The sequence below is a fragment of the Lepidochelys kempii genome, chromosome 16 (assembly GCF_965140285.1).
Source record: "Lepidochelys kempii isolate rLepKem1 chromosome 16, rLepKem1.hap1, whole genome shotgun sequence".
NCBI classification, from domain to species: domain Eukaryota; kingdom Metazoa; phylum Chordata; order Testudines; family Cheloniidae; genus Lepidochelys; species Lepidochelys kempii.
Window position 1 is genome coordinate 21,571,925 of NC_136395.1, and position 16,961 is coordinate 21,588,885.

The 16,961-nt window shown below is 41.6% G+C and overlaps 1 protein-coding gene across 2 annotated transcripts in view; it reads left to right on the plus strand.

Moving 5' to 3' along the window:
* Positions 1–16,961, plus strand: part of COL5A1 (collagen type V alpha 1 chain) — a 248,943-nt gene that overhangs the window by 186,848 nt on the left and 45,134 nt on the right. For both annotated transcript variants that reach the window (XM_073313982.2, XM_073313983.2), the window contains exons 33-37: positions 8,026–8,070; positions 9,128–9,181; positions 10,727–10,771; positions 11,956–12,009; positions 12,647–12,700. In XM_073313982.2, coding sequence (XP_073170083.1) covers positions 8,026–8,070; positions 9,128–9,181; positions 10,727–10,771; positions 11,956–12,009; positions 12,647–12,700 — 252 coding nt within the window. The remainder of the gene's footprint in view (positions 1–8,025; positions 8,071–9,127; positions 9,182–10,726; positions 10,772–11,955; positions 12,010–12,646; positions 12,701–16,961) is intronic.

Sequence of the window (16,961 nt, forward strand, 5' to 3'; positions counted from 1 at the left end):
AATATGTCTCCTTTTCCCTCCCACCGCTCTTCGGCAGGGACTCAGTTGCTGAGCCACGCGGCTGCACTGGGATGGAGGGAGGCGTGAATAAGGTAGCTCTCACCACAGGCGAGTCTCAGTCAGCGTGGTCCTGTAATTACCAAGCCACCTATCTGAAATGCAAAAAGAAAATCCCAGGGCCAGAATCTTAACCTGGTGTAAACTGACACACCAGCACTGTAGTTGCGGGAAGCCAAGCCTGTTTACACCAGCTGAGGATCTGGGCCCCCTTAGTTTCATTTGCTAATTTTATTCCATCAGGAGTTACAATGGGACTGCTGGGTTCACAAACCTTTTGATGTCCCTTTTTTAATGCAATGTGGAGTTGGAGCAAGCAGGCAGTGCAATCACCACCCAATTATCTCCAGCACTCTGATAATTCTTTCGGTTTAGACAAAGCTGAAGGGTTTTTTTTTTCTCAGTGCTCCAGAAATGATCATAGAATCATAGAATATCAGGGTTGGAAAGGACTTCAGGAGGTCATCTAGTCCAACCCCCTGCTCAAAGCAGGACCAATCCCCAACTAAATCATCCCATCCAGAGCTTTGTCAAGCCTGACCTTTAAAACCTCTAAGGAAGGAGATTCCACCACCTCCCTAGGTAACCCATTCCAGTGCTTCACCACCCTCCTAGTGAAAACGTTTTCCCTAATATCCAACCTAAACCTCCCCCACTGCAACTTGAGACCATTACTCCTCGTTCTGTCATCTGCTTCCACTGAGAACAGCCTAAATCCATCCTCTTTGGAACCCCCTTTCAGGTAGTTGAAGGCTACTACCACATCCCCCCTCATTCTTCTCTTCTGCAGACTAAATAATCCTGGTTCCCTCAGCCTCTCCTCAAAAGTCATGTGCCCCAGCCCCCTAATCATTTTTGTTGCCCTCCGCTGGACTCTTTCCAATTTTTCCACATCCTCCTTATAGTGTGGGGCCCAAAACTGGACACAGTACTCCAGATGAGGCCTCACCAATGCCAAATAGAGGGGAATGATGATGTCCCTCAATCTGCTGGCAATGCTCCTACTTATACAGTCCAAAATGCTGTTAGCCTTCTTGGCAACAAGGGCACACTATTGACTCATATCCAGCTTCTCGTCCACTGTAACCCCAGGTCCTTTTCTGCAGAACTTCTGCCTAGCCACCCGGTCCCTAGTCTGTAGCGGTGCCTGGGATTCTTCCGTCCTAAATTCAGGACTCTGCACTTGTCCTTCTTGAATCTCGTCAGATTTCTTTTGGCCCAATCCTCTAATTTGTCTAGGTCCCTCTGTATCCTATCCTTACCCTCCAGCATATCTACCACTCCTCCCAGTTTAGAGTCATCTGCAAACTTGCTGAGGGTGCAATCCACGCCGTCCTCCAGATCATTAATGAAGATATTGAACAAAACCGGCCCCAGGACTGACCCTTGGGGCACTCCACTTGATACCGGCTGCCAACTAGACATGGAGCCATTGATCACTACCCATTGAGCCCAACAATCTAGCCAGCTTTCTATCTAGCCAGCCCATACTTCTTTAACTTGCTGGCAAGAATACTGTGGGAGACGGTATCAAAAGCTTTGCAAAAGTCAAGGAATAACACGTCCACTGCTCTCCCCTCATCCACAGAGCTCCACCATGATATCCAGCTCCACCATTTTTGCATTACTGTCAAATTGGATGAGCTCTTTCAAAAGGCGGAAAGACATATGATGGTTCAGGTTGAAATCTGACCATATAAACACTGAAAGGGCCAAGGAATGAGTGGCCAGGAGGGGAGAGCTAAACTCTCCTGACTCATTGTCCAGGAAAAGGAATAAAGTAATGTGCAAAACTGAGACATGTTTAAAAAAAAGTTGTGGTTTCTGCTCTGAAAAGTGATTATTTCCCAATGATGTTGTGCTACTCCTTGTTTGTTGTCCCAGCAAGTCCAGATCTAATCTGTTCAATTTACACGTTAAAAAAAGAGATGGCTTCTGTAGTTGAAACTCCACATGGCATGGGAAAGTTAAGCTACAATCAACCCGTAATAAGATTTTGCGCTTGAAACTTCGCTAACAAATCTGATATCGATACCTTTCCATGGCTAGTCAGCTCTATGGGGCAAACAGCAGTAAGAAGTGTAGCTAGGACTCTGAAGAGAGAAGGGGTGAATACTATATGCAGGAAAGCCAGCCCAAGGCCTATGCCCACATAAGCCTTCAAGAAGCATTTAAATGGAACTTAAATGGTTTGTAGGCTTCATACTGGGATGAATTCCACTTACTGGGATCAACTGTTAAATAAGAAGATGCTGTTTTTACATGGTCACTTTTTTGGCTATATCACCACTACATCTATTTGCCCTGCATGCCGTTTGTCCTTTTAAACCATCTTTACAAACGGTTCAGCGGGTAAAGCTAGTTCTACCCCTTAGCGTGTGTATGTATTGGGAGGAGTGCAGCACTTGTTGACAAATCTGTTCTTTATATGAAGCAGCCTAATGTACATCCAGAATGGCTGGGTTCCTAAAAATTACAGCTGGAAGCAATTGCGAAACACTGATGAAAATTTCCATGGGTTTTGGTGTTTTTCAATCAGCTTGACTGAAAATAATCCGCTCCCAAGGAAGATGTTGGTTTATGGATTAAAATAACAGAACATGGCATACATGAAATCAAATCTGGGAGTACTGCTCTAAGAAAACATCTTTGGTAAAATATATTCAGTCTTTGCTGGGCTCAATGATGATATTATAGCTTCCCTGAACCCTGTGTGGTTGAAGAAAGAGTCCCAGCACCAGTGACAAGGGAATATCAGTGTAAATGACAGATTTCCTTTCCTATTAGGCCGTTGCATTTGGGTGTAGCTCACAAGTAAATTGGAATAAATCCAAATTGAATTTGTATTTGATTTTCATGATTTTCTATTTATTTATTATTTGTATTTCCCTCTGGCAACTATCTATGGTATTTTCATCATCCAGGGACTGACCTAGTCTTTCCAACGCTCATTATTTAAGCTACCGAAAGGCTCCGTGAGTCATTTAAAAAAAAAAAAAAAAAAAAAAAACCTGAAACATATAAGCACCAACGGCAGAACCTGCATACCTCTCTGACCTCCATTACTGACCGCTGAATTCCAGTGCTGTTGAAAACATACAGATTTGTGACAGGTTTCAGAGGAACAGCCGTGTTAGTCTGTATTCGCAAAAAGAAAAGGAGTACTTGTGGCACCTTAGAGACTAACCAATTTATTTGAGCATGAGCTTTCGTGAGCTACAGCTCACTTCATCAGATGTTTACCGTGGAAACTGCAGCAGACTTTATATACACACAGAAATCATGAAACAATACCTCCTCCCACCCCACTGTCCTGCTGGTAATAGCTTATCTAAAGTGATCAACAGGTGGGCCATTTCCAGCACAAATCCAGGTTTTCTCACCCTCCACCCCCCCACACAAATTCACTCTCCTGCTGGTGCTAGCCCATCACAGATTTGTGAATGCTTTCAACCCTTGAGAGACCTCTCCTAACTGTTTAAACTACACAACAGTACCATGAAACTTCAGAAAAAAGAACCTTTGGCATCTTATGAATTCCTTTAGCTCTAGCATGTTGAATATATTGATAGTTTTGACAAGTGCATATAGCAGGCAGCACGCTCATTAGACAGTAGCTTCATCTAAGTTCTGTTTTGTGTGGCAGATACATTTCCTTTGAGCTTCAGTAAGAAGCAGTGTTTCAGAGAGGTCGAGGTCAAACGCACTGAATAATGATGTGCAATTGCACTACTACTGCTAGCAAACAGGGCCTAAATCCATCTCGTCTGGGAAAGACCTTGAGCTGATTTTGTCAAAGGGAGGCGGCCTCGTTATTCAAGAAGAAAGACTGGCATTTCTAAGAGGGCAATCACAGGGACTGAAACATACACAGTAGCATTTATTTGTGTATCCGTCCTTCCCAATGGACCAAACGGATTTGGAACCAAGCGCACTCAGAACAAATGAAAAATCATCAATGCCTCTTAAGAAAAAAAGTCACATTAGTCAACAGGTCCATGTGCTCCACCAGTGATTTAGCCTGGAAACCCCAGGTGTTCCTTTCTTGTACTCCCCTCCCTACAGCTTCCTCTCAGCTGCCCCCTGACTCTGCTATTCCTCTGACAGCACCCCCCCACCCCGCCCCCAGCACTCTCCTCATTCAAATCACTGCTTCCTTGGTACCCAAAAGAAACGAGTTTAGAATAATCACAACAGACAAGCAAACAACCTTCTAAGATACCTGGATTTCTCAGGGTAGCCTTGTTTCTAGCCTTGAGTTAGAGACTATTTCAGCCGGTATTGAGGAAAAAGATGGCTTTTGTGGTTTGGGAGATCTGGGTTCGATACCTGTCTCTGCCACAGACTTCCTCTGTGACATTGAGCAAGTCATTTTTAAACTCTTCATGCCTCATTTTCCCCATCCATAAAATGGGAATAATAATGCTGCCTTTCCCCCCAGCCTTGTCTGTTTGGATTGTAATCTCACTGGGGCCGTGAATGTCTCTGACTCTGTGCATGTACAGCATCTAGCACAATATCGGCTGTAGCTTTTAGGGGATACCACAAATCATAAATACTAATAATACACAGATTGGAAGTGCTTGGGGCTGGCGTGGTCTTTATTACTGTTCAGGTTACAGCCAGGTTCTGTGTTCACTCCTGTACTAAACAATAAATTATAAATGGTACAAATAAATAGATTTATTAATATCTTGGTTGGTGTGGAGAGAAGCACAGATGTTTCAATGAGGGCTTGCTTCTACAAATGTGCCCTGGGTTTGGATTTCAGTTGTCTTGGTGGCTGCAAACCTCTATTCGCATGATGCATCCTGACTCGGGATTAGACTCATTGTTTCAACTTGGCCACCAAAGGGTGGTATTTTTCATAAGCACTGAAAACAGTTGTCTCCTATTCCCATTGAAAGCCAGTAGAAGTTGATTCACTGACTCCCTTAGGCAGTGTGAAAATCTCACCATAAATCCATATTTAGACACCCAACTAAGTGGCTTGATTTATAGGGCTGGCTGGAAAACAACAATTCTGTTTGTGCAGAACATGTTGAGGTTTTTGAATTTGTTTTTGTTTTGATGTAGAATGAAATTAAGACATTTTAAAAATTTTGCAAGAAAGATGTGTTCCAGGATAGCTAATAGCTTAGTGGTTAGAGTATGCACCTGCGAGGTAGGAGATCTATGGTTCAAACTCCTATTTGCTTGATTTGGAGCAGGGACTTAAATCTGAGTCTTTCACCTCCTGACTGAGTTCCCTAACCACCAGGCTATTGTGGTCTCTCTCTTGGACCAGAAATTCCATCCTGGACCTGAGAAATCTTCTCAATGAAAGTTCACTTGAAATTGTTACGTTTCTGGGGAAAGTTCGGTTTCAACAAAAAGAAGTTTAATCGGCAAATTTCCATTCACCTTTGCCTATTTTCAGTCAGTGAGTTCCCACAGTGCTCAGTAGGAGAACAAGAAGTCCTAGCAGATTATCCTCATCCAATGGGTGCTGTAGGTCCTCAGCACTTCTGAAACCCATGTCTAAAGGTGTCTAAATAATAATCTTGTCCTAGGTGGATTGCTTTGGGCACACATATTTGAAAAACTTCGGCCAGTGTGCCTTTACAGTGCTATATAAATTATTAGTAATAGCTATACACAGTGCTGTATAAATGATTAGCAATAGTGAAAAGCAGTGCAAAAATTGTTTATAACTTCAACAGTTTTAACAAAGGATCATATGGGATAGGCAGCAATGGGGATGTATGTACCCACTTACACCATGTCTGAATTTAGCCCACTATATTTAAAGAGAAGCCAGACAGGAAATTTCTTCATTTTTGTTGTTGTTGTTGAAGTGTTACAGTGATGATCATTCCAGGAAAAGTGAATTCATGACAAGCAGAATACGACACGGCTCATTTTAGTAGACTTAAAAACAAACTGACTCCAAACATGCTCTAGCACCTGTTTTGATGGTTAATAAATGCCAAATAAGTGAAGTCAAGATGGTGGAATTTGGGCTGAAAACCTCAAGTAGGAATTAAGCACCTATAATGCCACCATGGGAGAAAGGTCACTCATTCTCTTCCTTCTGAATCTTATGCCCAGATATAATATTGGACCAAAATAAGAAGATTCAACCCACTGCTGTTTTGTTGATACCTTGACATTAGCCAGAACATTGATTTCAGAGAGAAAGAACAAGGCCACCAGTTTTCTTCTAGGCACATGGTAATGGAGTTTAATATGATGCTAGATTTAGGACCCAGCCATCTCTGTCTTTTTCCTGTCAGATTTAATGATAGTCTCCTGTTGCAGGAAACTGAGTTCATCTGTCAGCTCTCATAACCCAGCTGCTGTGTCACCGCTGCACAAACAGTGCCTTAAATGACTTATTTAGCACCAAGTCTGCAAAGATGGAGAAAGGCGTGTAAACATGTGGGGTAGCTTAATTGGCTTGTGTTGCATAAAATAATTGCCTCAGTCAGGGTTCCAGCACTGCAGCTGTCATTTCTAAATATTTAACTATGCAAGTCTTACCAACATGCACTTAAATCAACCTGTAGTCTTCATGCATCTATACAATCCAGCCCACCATTGTTTAGTATTGCCTGGCGGAACTACAAGCTTTCCAGGTGCAATACAGTAGATGCAAAGGAAAAAGAGGAGATCAGCAAAACAGTGAAATAGCTGCTGTAAGTAATTAAGTTTATTCTTTAACTTTGTTTATTTGCTATTTCATGAAAGGGACTGGCTGGTGCAAGAACCTGGTAATAGGATACTGTGTTTTTCACTGCTAGGTCACCCATTCATATCTAGTCCAACAGTTATTTCCACCGGTGACTGTTCACTGGAGTGAGATTCATTGGTGGACAGAAGTCAGTCCTTCTTGGACAGATGACTGCAGCTGGTACTAACTGGCACTGTAGTTGGTAAAGAGACCAAACACTTGAATAGGCCTGGAGAATAAACTGTCCCCTGTCCTCTGAAGGTGGTCTCATCAGGTCAGGATATAGACTCATTAGCTGGGCATTTAACTACTGTTCCCTATGTTCTGCCAAAATCCTTTTTAGGGGCCTGATTCAAAGTGGATTCACTTTGACATCAGTGCCCTAGAGAAAGGGGAGATACAGCTAGAGCTGGCTGCAATTTGTTTCATAGACAAATGCCCTTTTTTAATGACTTTTTTCATTTAAAAGATTGTCAACATTTTTCATTTTTTAAACGAAAAAGTGCCTTTTTTCATCAACAGTGTTACCTGAGTGTGTTAGAAATGTTTTGATTGGTAGATTTAAAAAGTTTTATAACTATTTTGATAACATTTGCAATATTTAAAAGCAAAAAGAAGCAAAAAAATGATGAAAAGCAAATTTTGAAAATTCCAATTGGAACCTTTGAAACAATCCTAAATCAACCCATTTCAAATACTTTGAAATGAAAGCAGCTTTCAGATGTCAACATGTTTTTGTAGAAATGGGTTTACATTTCTTTGACCAGCTCTAGAAATAGCTGTTCCTCTGAATTTACCTGTTTGTTATGTCATTGTAAGCATGTGAAGAAAGACTCTTGTGCAGGAGAAATTTTTTTAAAAAAATCCTGTATCCTTCTGTGAAAGATAATACCCCCCTGTACAGCAGAATAGATTAGAGAGGAGAAAAACAGATGTTCTACCCGTCAGTTCCAATTATCATGTCAAGTTTCATCAGAGCATTCACATTACAATCTAGCCTGTTCAAACATCACAAAAGGCAAATAAATGTAATTTGAGGTTTCAGACTGCGTGACCCTTTTTTTCCTTTTATCAAAAAACAAAAATCAGAAGGAAAGTGCGTCTCAGAAGCTGTTGGGGCCCATCTTCTGCTTGTTTCCTGTTCAGTGAACCCCACAGGTGTGTTCACTCCATGCAAGCTCGGCCATTGAATGAATGTTGCAGCACAGCCATAAATGTTGTGTAGTTGGTTACAGACTTCTTCTCTTTGATTCCAGGGTACGCCTGGCAAACCAGGTCCAAGGGGGCAACGAGGTCCAACGGTAATCATGCATTTTTCCTAAAAATACCTTTCAAAGGCATGTTTCTAAGACTATAAATGTGGGTGGAAGAATTAGATAGGTGCCCTAATTCTAGTGAAAACCATTAGGAGTTAGGCACCTTTGTGTCTAGAAATCTCCCCATAGTGGAAGACCCAAGCCAAAACCTGCAACTGGGGGTGTTTAGAAATATAGATCTAGATCTGAATTTTGCTAACTGCTTTCTGTCCATAGGAAAGGCCAACCAAAACCAAACCCTTAGATTTTAGGCAAGTTTGAAACCCAGGTATCCAAATGTGGTTCATCTCCACTTAAAAATATGAAACATACACTGTGACTAGATCCTGAACTGATGTCAATCAGTGGGTGAAATCCTGGCTCTATGGAAGTCAGTGGGAGTTTTGCCATTTACTTCAATGGAGTCAGCCTTTCATCCAGTGTCTTGAGTGGACATGTGTTGATTGTATAGGCTGAGGATATGAACGAGCTTAATTCCCGCCTTGATTTTTTCTAGGATGTCTGTCAAATGGAGATGGGCCAGAACTGCAATATTTTTAGCCTAATTCCTCTCTTTTTCCTTTCCCTCACCTCCCATGAACATTGATGGTTTGGTTAGAATGGAACCCAGATCCAAACCATTATAGCGAGTGTATGTAACTGAAATCTTCTGACCCAAACCCTGCACGTTTTACACATGTGAGTCATTGCATTGAAGTCTGTAGAACTATTCCTGTGAATAAAATGAGCAGGATTTGGCTCTTTAGTTGATTTTGATGGTTTCGGGGTAGTGGAACCTCGGCCTGGCTTTTGCTTCGGTAAATTGACTAACTGAGATTTTACCAAAGTCAGATCGGTTTTCTTGGCCCATGCTAAGGTTTCTATCTAGCAAAGTATTTGAGCTCATGAGTCATCCCATTGATTTCAGTGGGACTACTCATTGTCTTAAAGTTACTCATGTGCTTCCCTTCTATGCTAGATCAGGGCCTGAGAATCAAAATATCACTTGTGCAGCAGGAAGTGCTGGAATGTTAGGTGACTTGTTCATTTGTGTCTTTTTAAGGGTCCACGTGGTGAAAGAGGTCCGAGGGGCAGCACTGGAAAGCCTGGCCCTAAGGTAGGTTTTAGGAGACTTTGAGTGTAATTGAAAATATAATTGTGTTTTAAGAAACAGCTGTGGATAAAATTTCTGGTCCCATACTATCCATATTCCTTTCCTCCTGAGAAAATGTTCCACTATGAAAGTCTAGAGTAACTAACAATCATGACCCAACCAAATGTCTCCGGGTCAGAGACTATGAGCCGGGAATCCTGGGTTCTATTCCCAGCACTGCCACTGACCCAAAAATGTGACCTTGGGCAAGTCATGTAAATTGCCTTCATTTCTCCATCTGTAAATGGGATGATAATACTCACCTGCCTCACAGGGTTATAGGAAGACTTAATTAATTTGTGTTATTAACTCATGTTGAAATTATTTGCGAGAAGGCTAAATAGAAGTGCTATGTAGTATTATTACTTAATGCTTCTTTTCATAATAAGCAGAATTTGTCAGCTATTCACTTCGTTATTATCTGATAAAAATTCTTTAAAAAACAACACACCAGCATTCTTATTTTGCAGTCTTGAGGTGGGCAATAACACTCCTTAACAACAAAATCAGGCTTCAGATTGTTAGTCCGGGCCCCAGACTTCAGCTGGTCTTAAACGCTCGTCTGGAGGGACGTTGACACCTTACCCGACACACGACTGTAAATTGAGTGTAAGGTATCTTGATAGTTACGGACACCTGAAAATGTTACTGGCTCACACTGTGGTGGGGGAAGAGTGTGTGCCTTTAGTGCATGAACTCAGTTCCTTCATGAGCTTTTATTCCCCCACGGTGAGATTCACCCCCATGCTGAGAACCAGCCCAAATCCTACTTAAGCCTTTCTGTGAGGACTTAGGTAGAACTTCAGGTGATGCATAGACCTTTTACTGGCCCCTCTAGAAAGGAGCAAATTTCACCGTAGGGTAACAGGAACCACTTTAGATGACCAAAACTGTAGAAATCTTTAAACAAAACAGTGCTGTTTATGAAAATTGATGGTCTCCGATTGGCTGGCGTACGCAATACACATTGTTCTCTCAGCCAACCAGGAGTCAGAGGGTCAATTACACCCTGGGCAAGCCACTCTGCTGTGCCAGAATCCGCTAGATAAACTGATTAAGTGAATATCAATCGCTTGGCATAATGGAAATAAAGCCTTTGTAATGAAACATTGTCACAGCAGCACTGGCTGCTTTAAAGATAAAAATGTCTTGGCTTCATGTCAACATTAATTTTTGATAAGTACCTCGGCTTTGCCGCAGCATTTATCTCACAGAATGAGACTATTATCTGGTAGAAATCGCCTAAGCCCACGGGCATTATCTATTCTATATTTGTATTCAGAAATGCGAGGGTTCGGAGGGGGCCAGCCAGGGGGAAGGTGAATCAGTCTGTTGCTCATTTATTATAGGCTATTGTTTCCGATACAGTTTTATTAATATATGGGGGGGTGGAGAGAGGATCATGGACAGAAGCTGAGTGATTGCCCCATTTCGCCTGGTGCTGTTTAGGATCTTTGTGTGAAGTGGCTGAAATGATGGTTAATACCATGTTTTATTTATTCTTAAAAGGGCAACTCTGGTGGTGATGGGCCCCCTGGTCCTCCTGGCGAAAGGGTAAGATAAGCCAGATGTGGCTACAGCAGAAACAACTGAAATGGCTGTTCCTTTAGCAAAGAAGAAAAAGCATGCCTAGAACAGGCAGTCTTTAACCACAAAACTGATCTTGAGTCCTGCCAGTACCTACCTGAAACTGGGATCTGTGGACATCTCACCAAAAGTCATTCAAAAATGTGAAATTCTGGTTAAAAATATTTCAACCCTGTGCAGGCAGCCAACACAAAGCCTAGGTACCACTTAAATCCCACTTGTCCCTTCAAGACAGGGCTGAAGTGAGACTTCAGCGGTGTATAGTCAGGGTGCCAGACTCTGTAGGGATGAAGGTCACCCATGGTGAAAAGGAAGAGGGAGGAAGACCTATCCACATTCGTCTATTAACCAAGTTGGGTTCTAGTTCTGTGGAGGCATGGCACCTTTAGAATTCCTGTGTCCCTTTTCCAGGTGATCACTACAAAGTATAGCTTGAGAACAGTCCAAACAATAAGGGAGTCTTGTTTTTTTTCCTTTGTTTCTACGTTCCTGCCCGTAAATTGTCTATTTGCCAGGGGCAAAAACAAAATTGCGTTCATCTTCCTCACATAAAACAATGTCTCTATTCTTTAGTTACATACCCCCAACTTTGACATTGTATGTGAGTGAGTGGGGCAGGGAGAGAATTGTTGATGACAAGAAAAAAAGTCAAGAGCCAAACTGAAACCTGTAAACATGCTGAATTACTAGAGCCTAGAAGATATTCTGTACTCCCCAGTTAAACTGTTGCAGAGAGTAATGGCCCTAAAGTCACAAGACCAATTTGTTTTTGTAAGTCTTTTCATAACATGTTTGAGATACAGATTTTGGTAACTCCTATCTACCTTCCACATCAATCATGGTGGGAGAAGATCTCATTGCAGAAATGCGAGGAGGTAATCAATAGGCCTAAAGACCCACTTATCATTTACAGCCCCTTTTCCAGTTAGACCAAAGGCTTTGGTACTTTTGCCCAGAGGTATTTTTCATTCATGCACTCCCTTTAAGGGACAAGTTTACTCAGTTACTGTATGTGTGTTATTGATATTTCTTTGGTTGCAGGGCAAGTGCTACATGTCTCTTGTCAATTTGCTTTCCAAACTCCTGAAATAGTTCACAATAAAATGTGTGTTACATCTAATGCACTTTTACTGGATTATTTTGCATCCCAGGGACCGCCAGGACCTCAAGGACCAACTGGATTTCCTGGACCAAAAGGCCCCCCTGTAAGTAACACTCCTTCCAGAATGAGCAAAGAAATGTGCTGGGTGTTTTCTATCCAGCTGCTATCGCCTTCACGAATTCAGTCTTAGCTTCTTCACTGACAAGTGGTTACATACCCAATGAAAGGCATTTGAGAGGCACCCGTGTTAATAGCGCAGCAGTTTCGGATTTTAACTAACCAAACAAGGTGCTACTAGTAATATACAATCCACTCCCTAAGGACTCAATAGCGTTTAAAAACCATCAGCCCTCTCTCTGCATCACCTTTACTCCTACAACAGCGATGTGCCCAGAGAAGCTCTTTTGGGAGTTGATTTCCTTGCCTCGGGTGGAGTCAGGACTATTCTCCACCCTTTAATCCAAAGGAAGACTCTCCATTGGATTCACCATCTTTGGAGGGTCTGTGAAAAAGGGCCAGCTCTTGCAAGGCTCTGAATGAGGCCACATCCCATTGAAACAAATGGGAGTTGAGGGTATTCGGCATTTTGGAGGACTGGGTCTAAACACATGAGCAGATCTGATTCCATCCGGCGGAGAGCGTTGGTACCACTATACACACACCAACCAGCATGGTACAATTTAACAGGGTACTATTGGAAACCTGTTCAAATTCCTTGTCATTCTTTTTTTCTTCTTTAGGGTCCACCAGGGAAGGATGGATTGCCCGGTCACCCCGGACAGAGAGGTGAAACTGTAAGTAGCTGGAAACCTTGGGTAGATCATTAGTCCTGAGTCTGTCTTGCTGGTTGGTTCATCTAAACCCTTCTGTGTAGCTGAGGAGATGTTGCCACATGTTTTATTCCAATGGTTTGTGTTTCTTCAACTACATGGGAAGATCTATGGGAATCAACATCTTTTTGAGCAGGACAGGTCAGTCTAATGATGATTTGCATGAAGACCACGCATTCTGCTTCTTTCTCTCTCTTTGTCCCTCCCCTCCCCCCCATCACCCTATGTCATTCATAGAGAAGACACCAGCAAACAGATACACTGAGAGCAATCCTTCAGCTCTTACACTTTTATATAACTTGCACTTAAATCAATGGGAAATTTGCATGTGTAAGAGCTGCAGGATCAGGTAAGTGGGTATTGACTTCTGATTAGGACATTTCAACTTCCACTCTAGAGTGGTAAAAATTTATTGAGGTCATCTTTGTATCAACAGAATAACACAAGTAAGAAATTATCATATTGTTGGCACTTGCTTTTATAGTATAGGAAAATGGAGAAAAAGATGCAAAGTCATACCAGTTGGTTTCCAGGCAGTCCCAATGGTCATACTCCCTCTGTAACTCCAGTGATCTACAATTCTGATCTTGCCTTTGCCACTTAAGAGGGGAAAGATAGTCTATTTCTATGGACAGCTCTTTGCTGGACTTTTATGGAAACTGTCCATGTTCTCTCTCTCTCATTACTTCCCAAATTTTAAAATGTCTGTGCTCTGATTACATTGTAAAGCTATTCCAGGTCTGTGATAGCAGAAGTTTTAATTTGAATGGGATTCATCCTTTACGTCAGAGGAAAATATTTAACACTACAGTTGCTTAGGTCAATGGTCAGTTTTCTAAGCGCTTTTATCTGTTCTCCCACCTAGAACGCTGAGAATAAATTCTGCTTTTCCTCCTTAGTACGTCACACTACCAGTATGAAGAACTATTGCACGGCAATAGGGAATTCCAGCACAGTTTTGGTGTATGCATATCTGGAGGAAGGCTAGTCGTGACCAAAATTATTGGCTGTTTTGTCTGCTCATTTTAATCAGGAAGGTGAAATCCTGGCATCGTTGAAATCAGTGGGAATTTGGGAACTCAATAAGAAGTCTATGTTTGCTGTACATGCCCGTGTATGCAGCACACTCCCATCTGCCAGCTTTAGCAGACTAATAGGAATGGCACCCCCACTGATGCTGCCCTTTATCTAAAGCAACTCAAGGGGACTCAAGACAAAGTTTTGCCCAAGCCCTCAAGATAACCATATGCTAAATGTGGCTTTGACTCAAGGAGTGGCTCCTGGCTGTCTAGTTCCCCTGCTGTGTATTCTCTCTCTTTATATGCATACTGCTTTATCAATTTTAAAGGATTTTATTGTGCAGATGTAAGCATTGTTTCTCACCAAAGGAGAATGATGAGGCATGAAGAAGGTATGACTATATGGCTCTGTTTTCTTTGTCCTTTGGGAAAGTTTGCATAAAGGATGTTCTGCAGCAAAAATGTATATTCTTCCAATGTAACTTTTTGGATGCAGAAATTCATATCTTTCTGTTTTGCCTCTTCTTGGTGCCTTTTTTCTGCTGGTGATGATCCAACTCATTTGCTACTGTTATAATTATGCTTTCGTCAACATTGCATGCTGCATGCTAGCTGATAGACGGCCGTGTGTTTGGTATTTCATTTACGGGGAAATAAAACCTCTCTACTGAGCTTTGCATTTTTCTTCACTGCCCGTCCTGGCAGATAAGCTTTAAAAAGACTTTGCATATTATGCATTTCCCCCCTGACTTGTCACAGAAACGTTTAATTAATTTGCCTGGCATTTGGATAAGCAGAGCAATGCAAATACTGTTCTGTGCAACGCTATACATTTATGTAAAGTCCTTAAGAGTGGCTTTGGAGTGACACAAATGGTACTTTAGATCACTAAAGCTATATTCTCAGATTAATTTAAAGGGGAACTGAAAGGTTTTGACCTGCTGAGGTTGGAAGGTGGCATTTAGTTTCCCTGACATCATCATTAATTCCAGGAGGGACACCTGAATTCAAGTAAGAGCTGCAGTCTTTACTCTGCTTGCGTCTGATGTCATCAGCTGTTGTAGGAAAAAAAACAGCCGAGCATCACACTCCAAGCTTGGCATGCAAATGAAGGAAGAAGTGGCTTTCAATTAACTTATTCAAAAACTTATTTATCTGTCGTTTTCTTCATCTTATTCTGCTGATGATTTGCCTATACTAGGCAATTACTTTCAGAAAAAAACGTTTCAATTCACCTTTGACTGGAACAAGCCCTTCAGGTTTAATGTTTAATTGTATACTCTGCTAGGGGATCAAACATACACGTCACGCAAGGACCAGTTTGCAGAAGTAACCTCCAATGTTGTGCCTGGAGTTGTACAAGCCAAAGACTTGCAGGCCCATTTTTATAACTCGTGCACCAGCTCTTGCTGCCATTCAATATATACTGTTACACTAACCTGGCAAGTACAGTGCTTGAATTCACAATACTTGAATTCTCAGTATTACTGCACTTGACCAAATCCATATTATTAAACTAATTCAGGTGACTTTTTTTCATTGTTGATTTGTTTCCTTATGCCATCATGAGAAAGGGGTGGGAAGTAGGAGGGGGCAAACAGAAAAGCAGATGAAATAATGGTTCCAAACTGGTAGCTGAGCTGGAGCATTCTATACCTGCATGCAAGAGATCCCAGTTCGGGTCCATATTCCACTTCCCTTTCAGCCCAGCATGCATTAGGGGTGCTGAAGCATCTTTGGATAATTGGTCATGATGTCAGGTTTAAAATTTGAGGTGTATAAAATGGGGAGAATCATGGGGATCCTTGCTCAAGCTTCAGGCAGGGACCTGGAGAAAACCCTTCTTCCACCTCAAAAAGAAAACCTGTAGAGATGGCTGAAATATTTTGCATTTTCCAAAATTTGCTGATTTTTATTTTTTGTGGGAAGTGCTCACCATTTTCCCATCAACTGCAACACACATTCTGTGGTCCTGCAAGCATCTAGAGTTGTGCTCAGTAGCTTTCTAGCATGTCAGAGTAGTGATGAGTTAAAACATATTTATCCATCTCTGTGGCAGAAGGAAGCTCCATCTAAGGCCCTTAAAAATAATGTGGGTTAATCACAAATATAGGTTACAGAATGAATGTCAGTAGTGCATCCTCTGAAGAATTACCGAGGTACCTTGTTACCTAGGAAATCTCGGAAACAGTCTTGATGGCTAAAGTACATGGAATGTAGTTGTTCCTTAAATAACAACTTAAATCATTTGCTCCTAGTGTGAATAACGTGCGTTGAGGTCAGTGGAGTTATTTGTATCATATACTCTGTCCTGTGTCAATAGAAGTTACTTGCACGCACATGCAACACATGGCAATGTAGATTAGGAGTTTTTTTAAGCATGCTTCAGAGCTGAGCTGTATTAATTTTGCTGAACAAGGGCCTTCAAAGTTTGTGAATTCAGTACTGCTCACCTGTAGAGCTCACAAGAGAGTAAGTGTCCAAGAATACCTCTGCATCAATGAAAGGAGAGAAGAATGTTTTCGCCATTTTTCAAGGGACTGCATTAAACAGCTTCAACTGGAAGCTGCCAAGATTTCCAAATATAATTTCAGAAAGACACAAAGAGAAATGTATTTATGGTTTGTTGGCAACAAATGTTGATTAAAAAAAAAAGCAAATAGTATTTGGAAACTCAAACACAACATCCTTGTGCTACCCCGTTAGAACCAGGAAGTGAAACTGACTGTAGGCAGAAAGCGAAAGGCAGCAGTCCAGTCTCAAAGCTGGGACTGAGCGAAGCACAAAACAGAAACCAACAGCATAAGGAATAGGAATAAAGGGAATTAGAATTTTAAAATTCCTTCAGCTTTAATAATCTCACGTGTTATTACTAAGACCGATAAAGATTTCTTTTTTAATATCTCCTCCAGGTTCACAAATTCTGGGGAAAGTGTTTTATATGTATAAAAGTGCTTACATATATATGTAAGGCCAGATCCTCAGATGGGGTAAATCAGCATAGTGCCATTGAAATAATAAAGCTCTGCTGATTTATGCCATCTGTGGGTCTGCCCTGTATATTATAAACAACTAGTTCCTTTACTGAGTGTTTCCTCTAGGAATCACAGCCATAGTTGAAAGGGTTTGATAATCTCTTTTTCTTGTTTTGCCCCTGTGAATAAATAGAAAGATATTTCCCATCTCCTGTTTGATTTCCTCCTTTT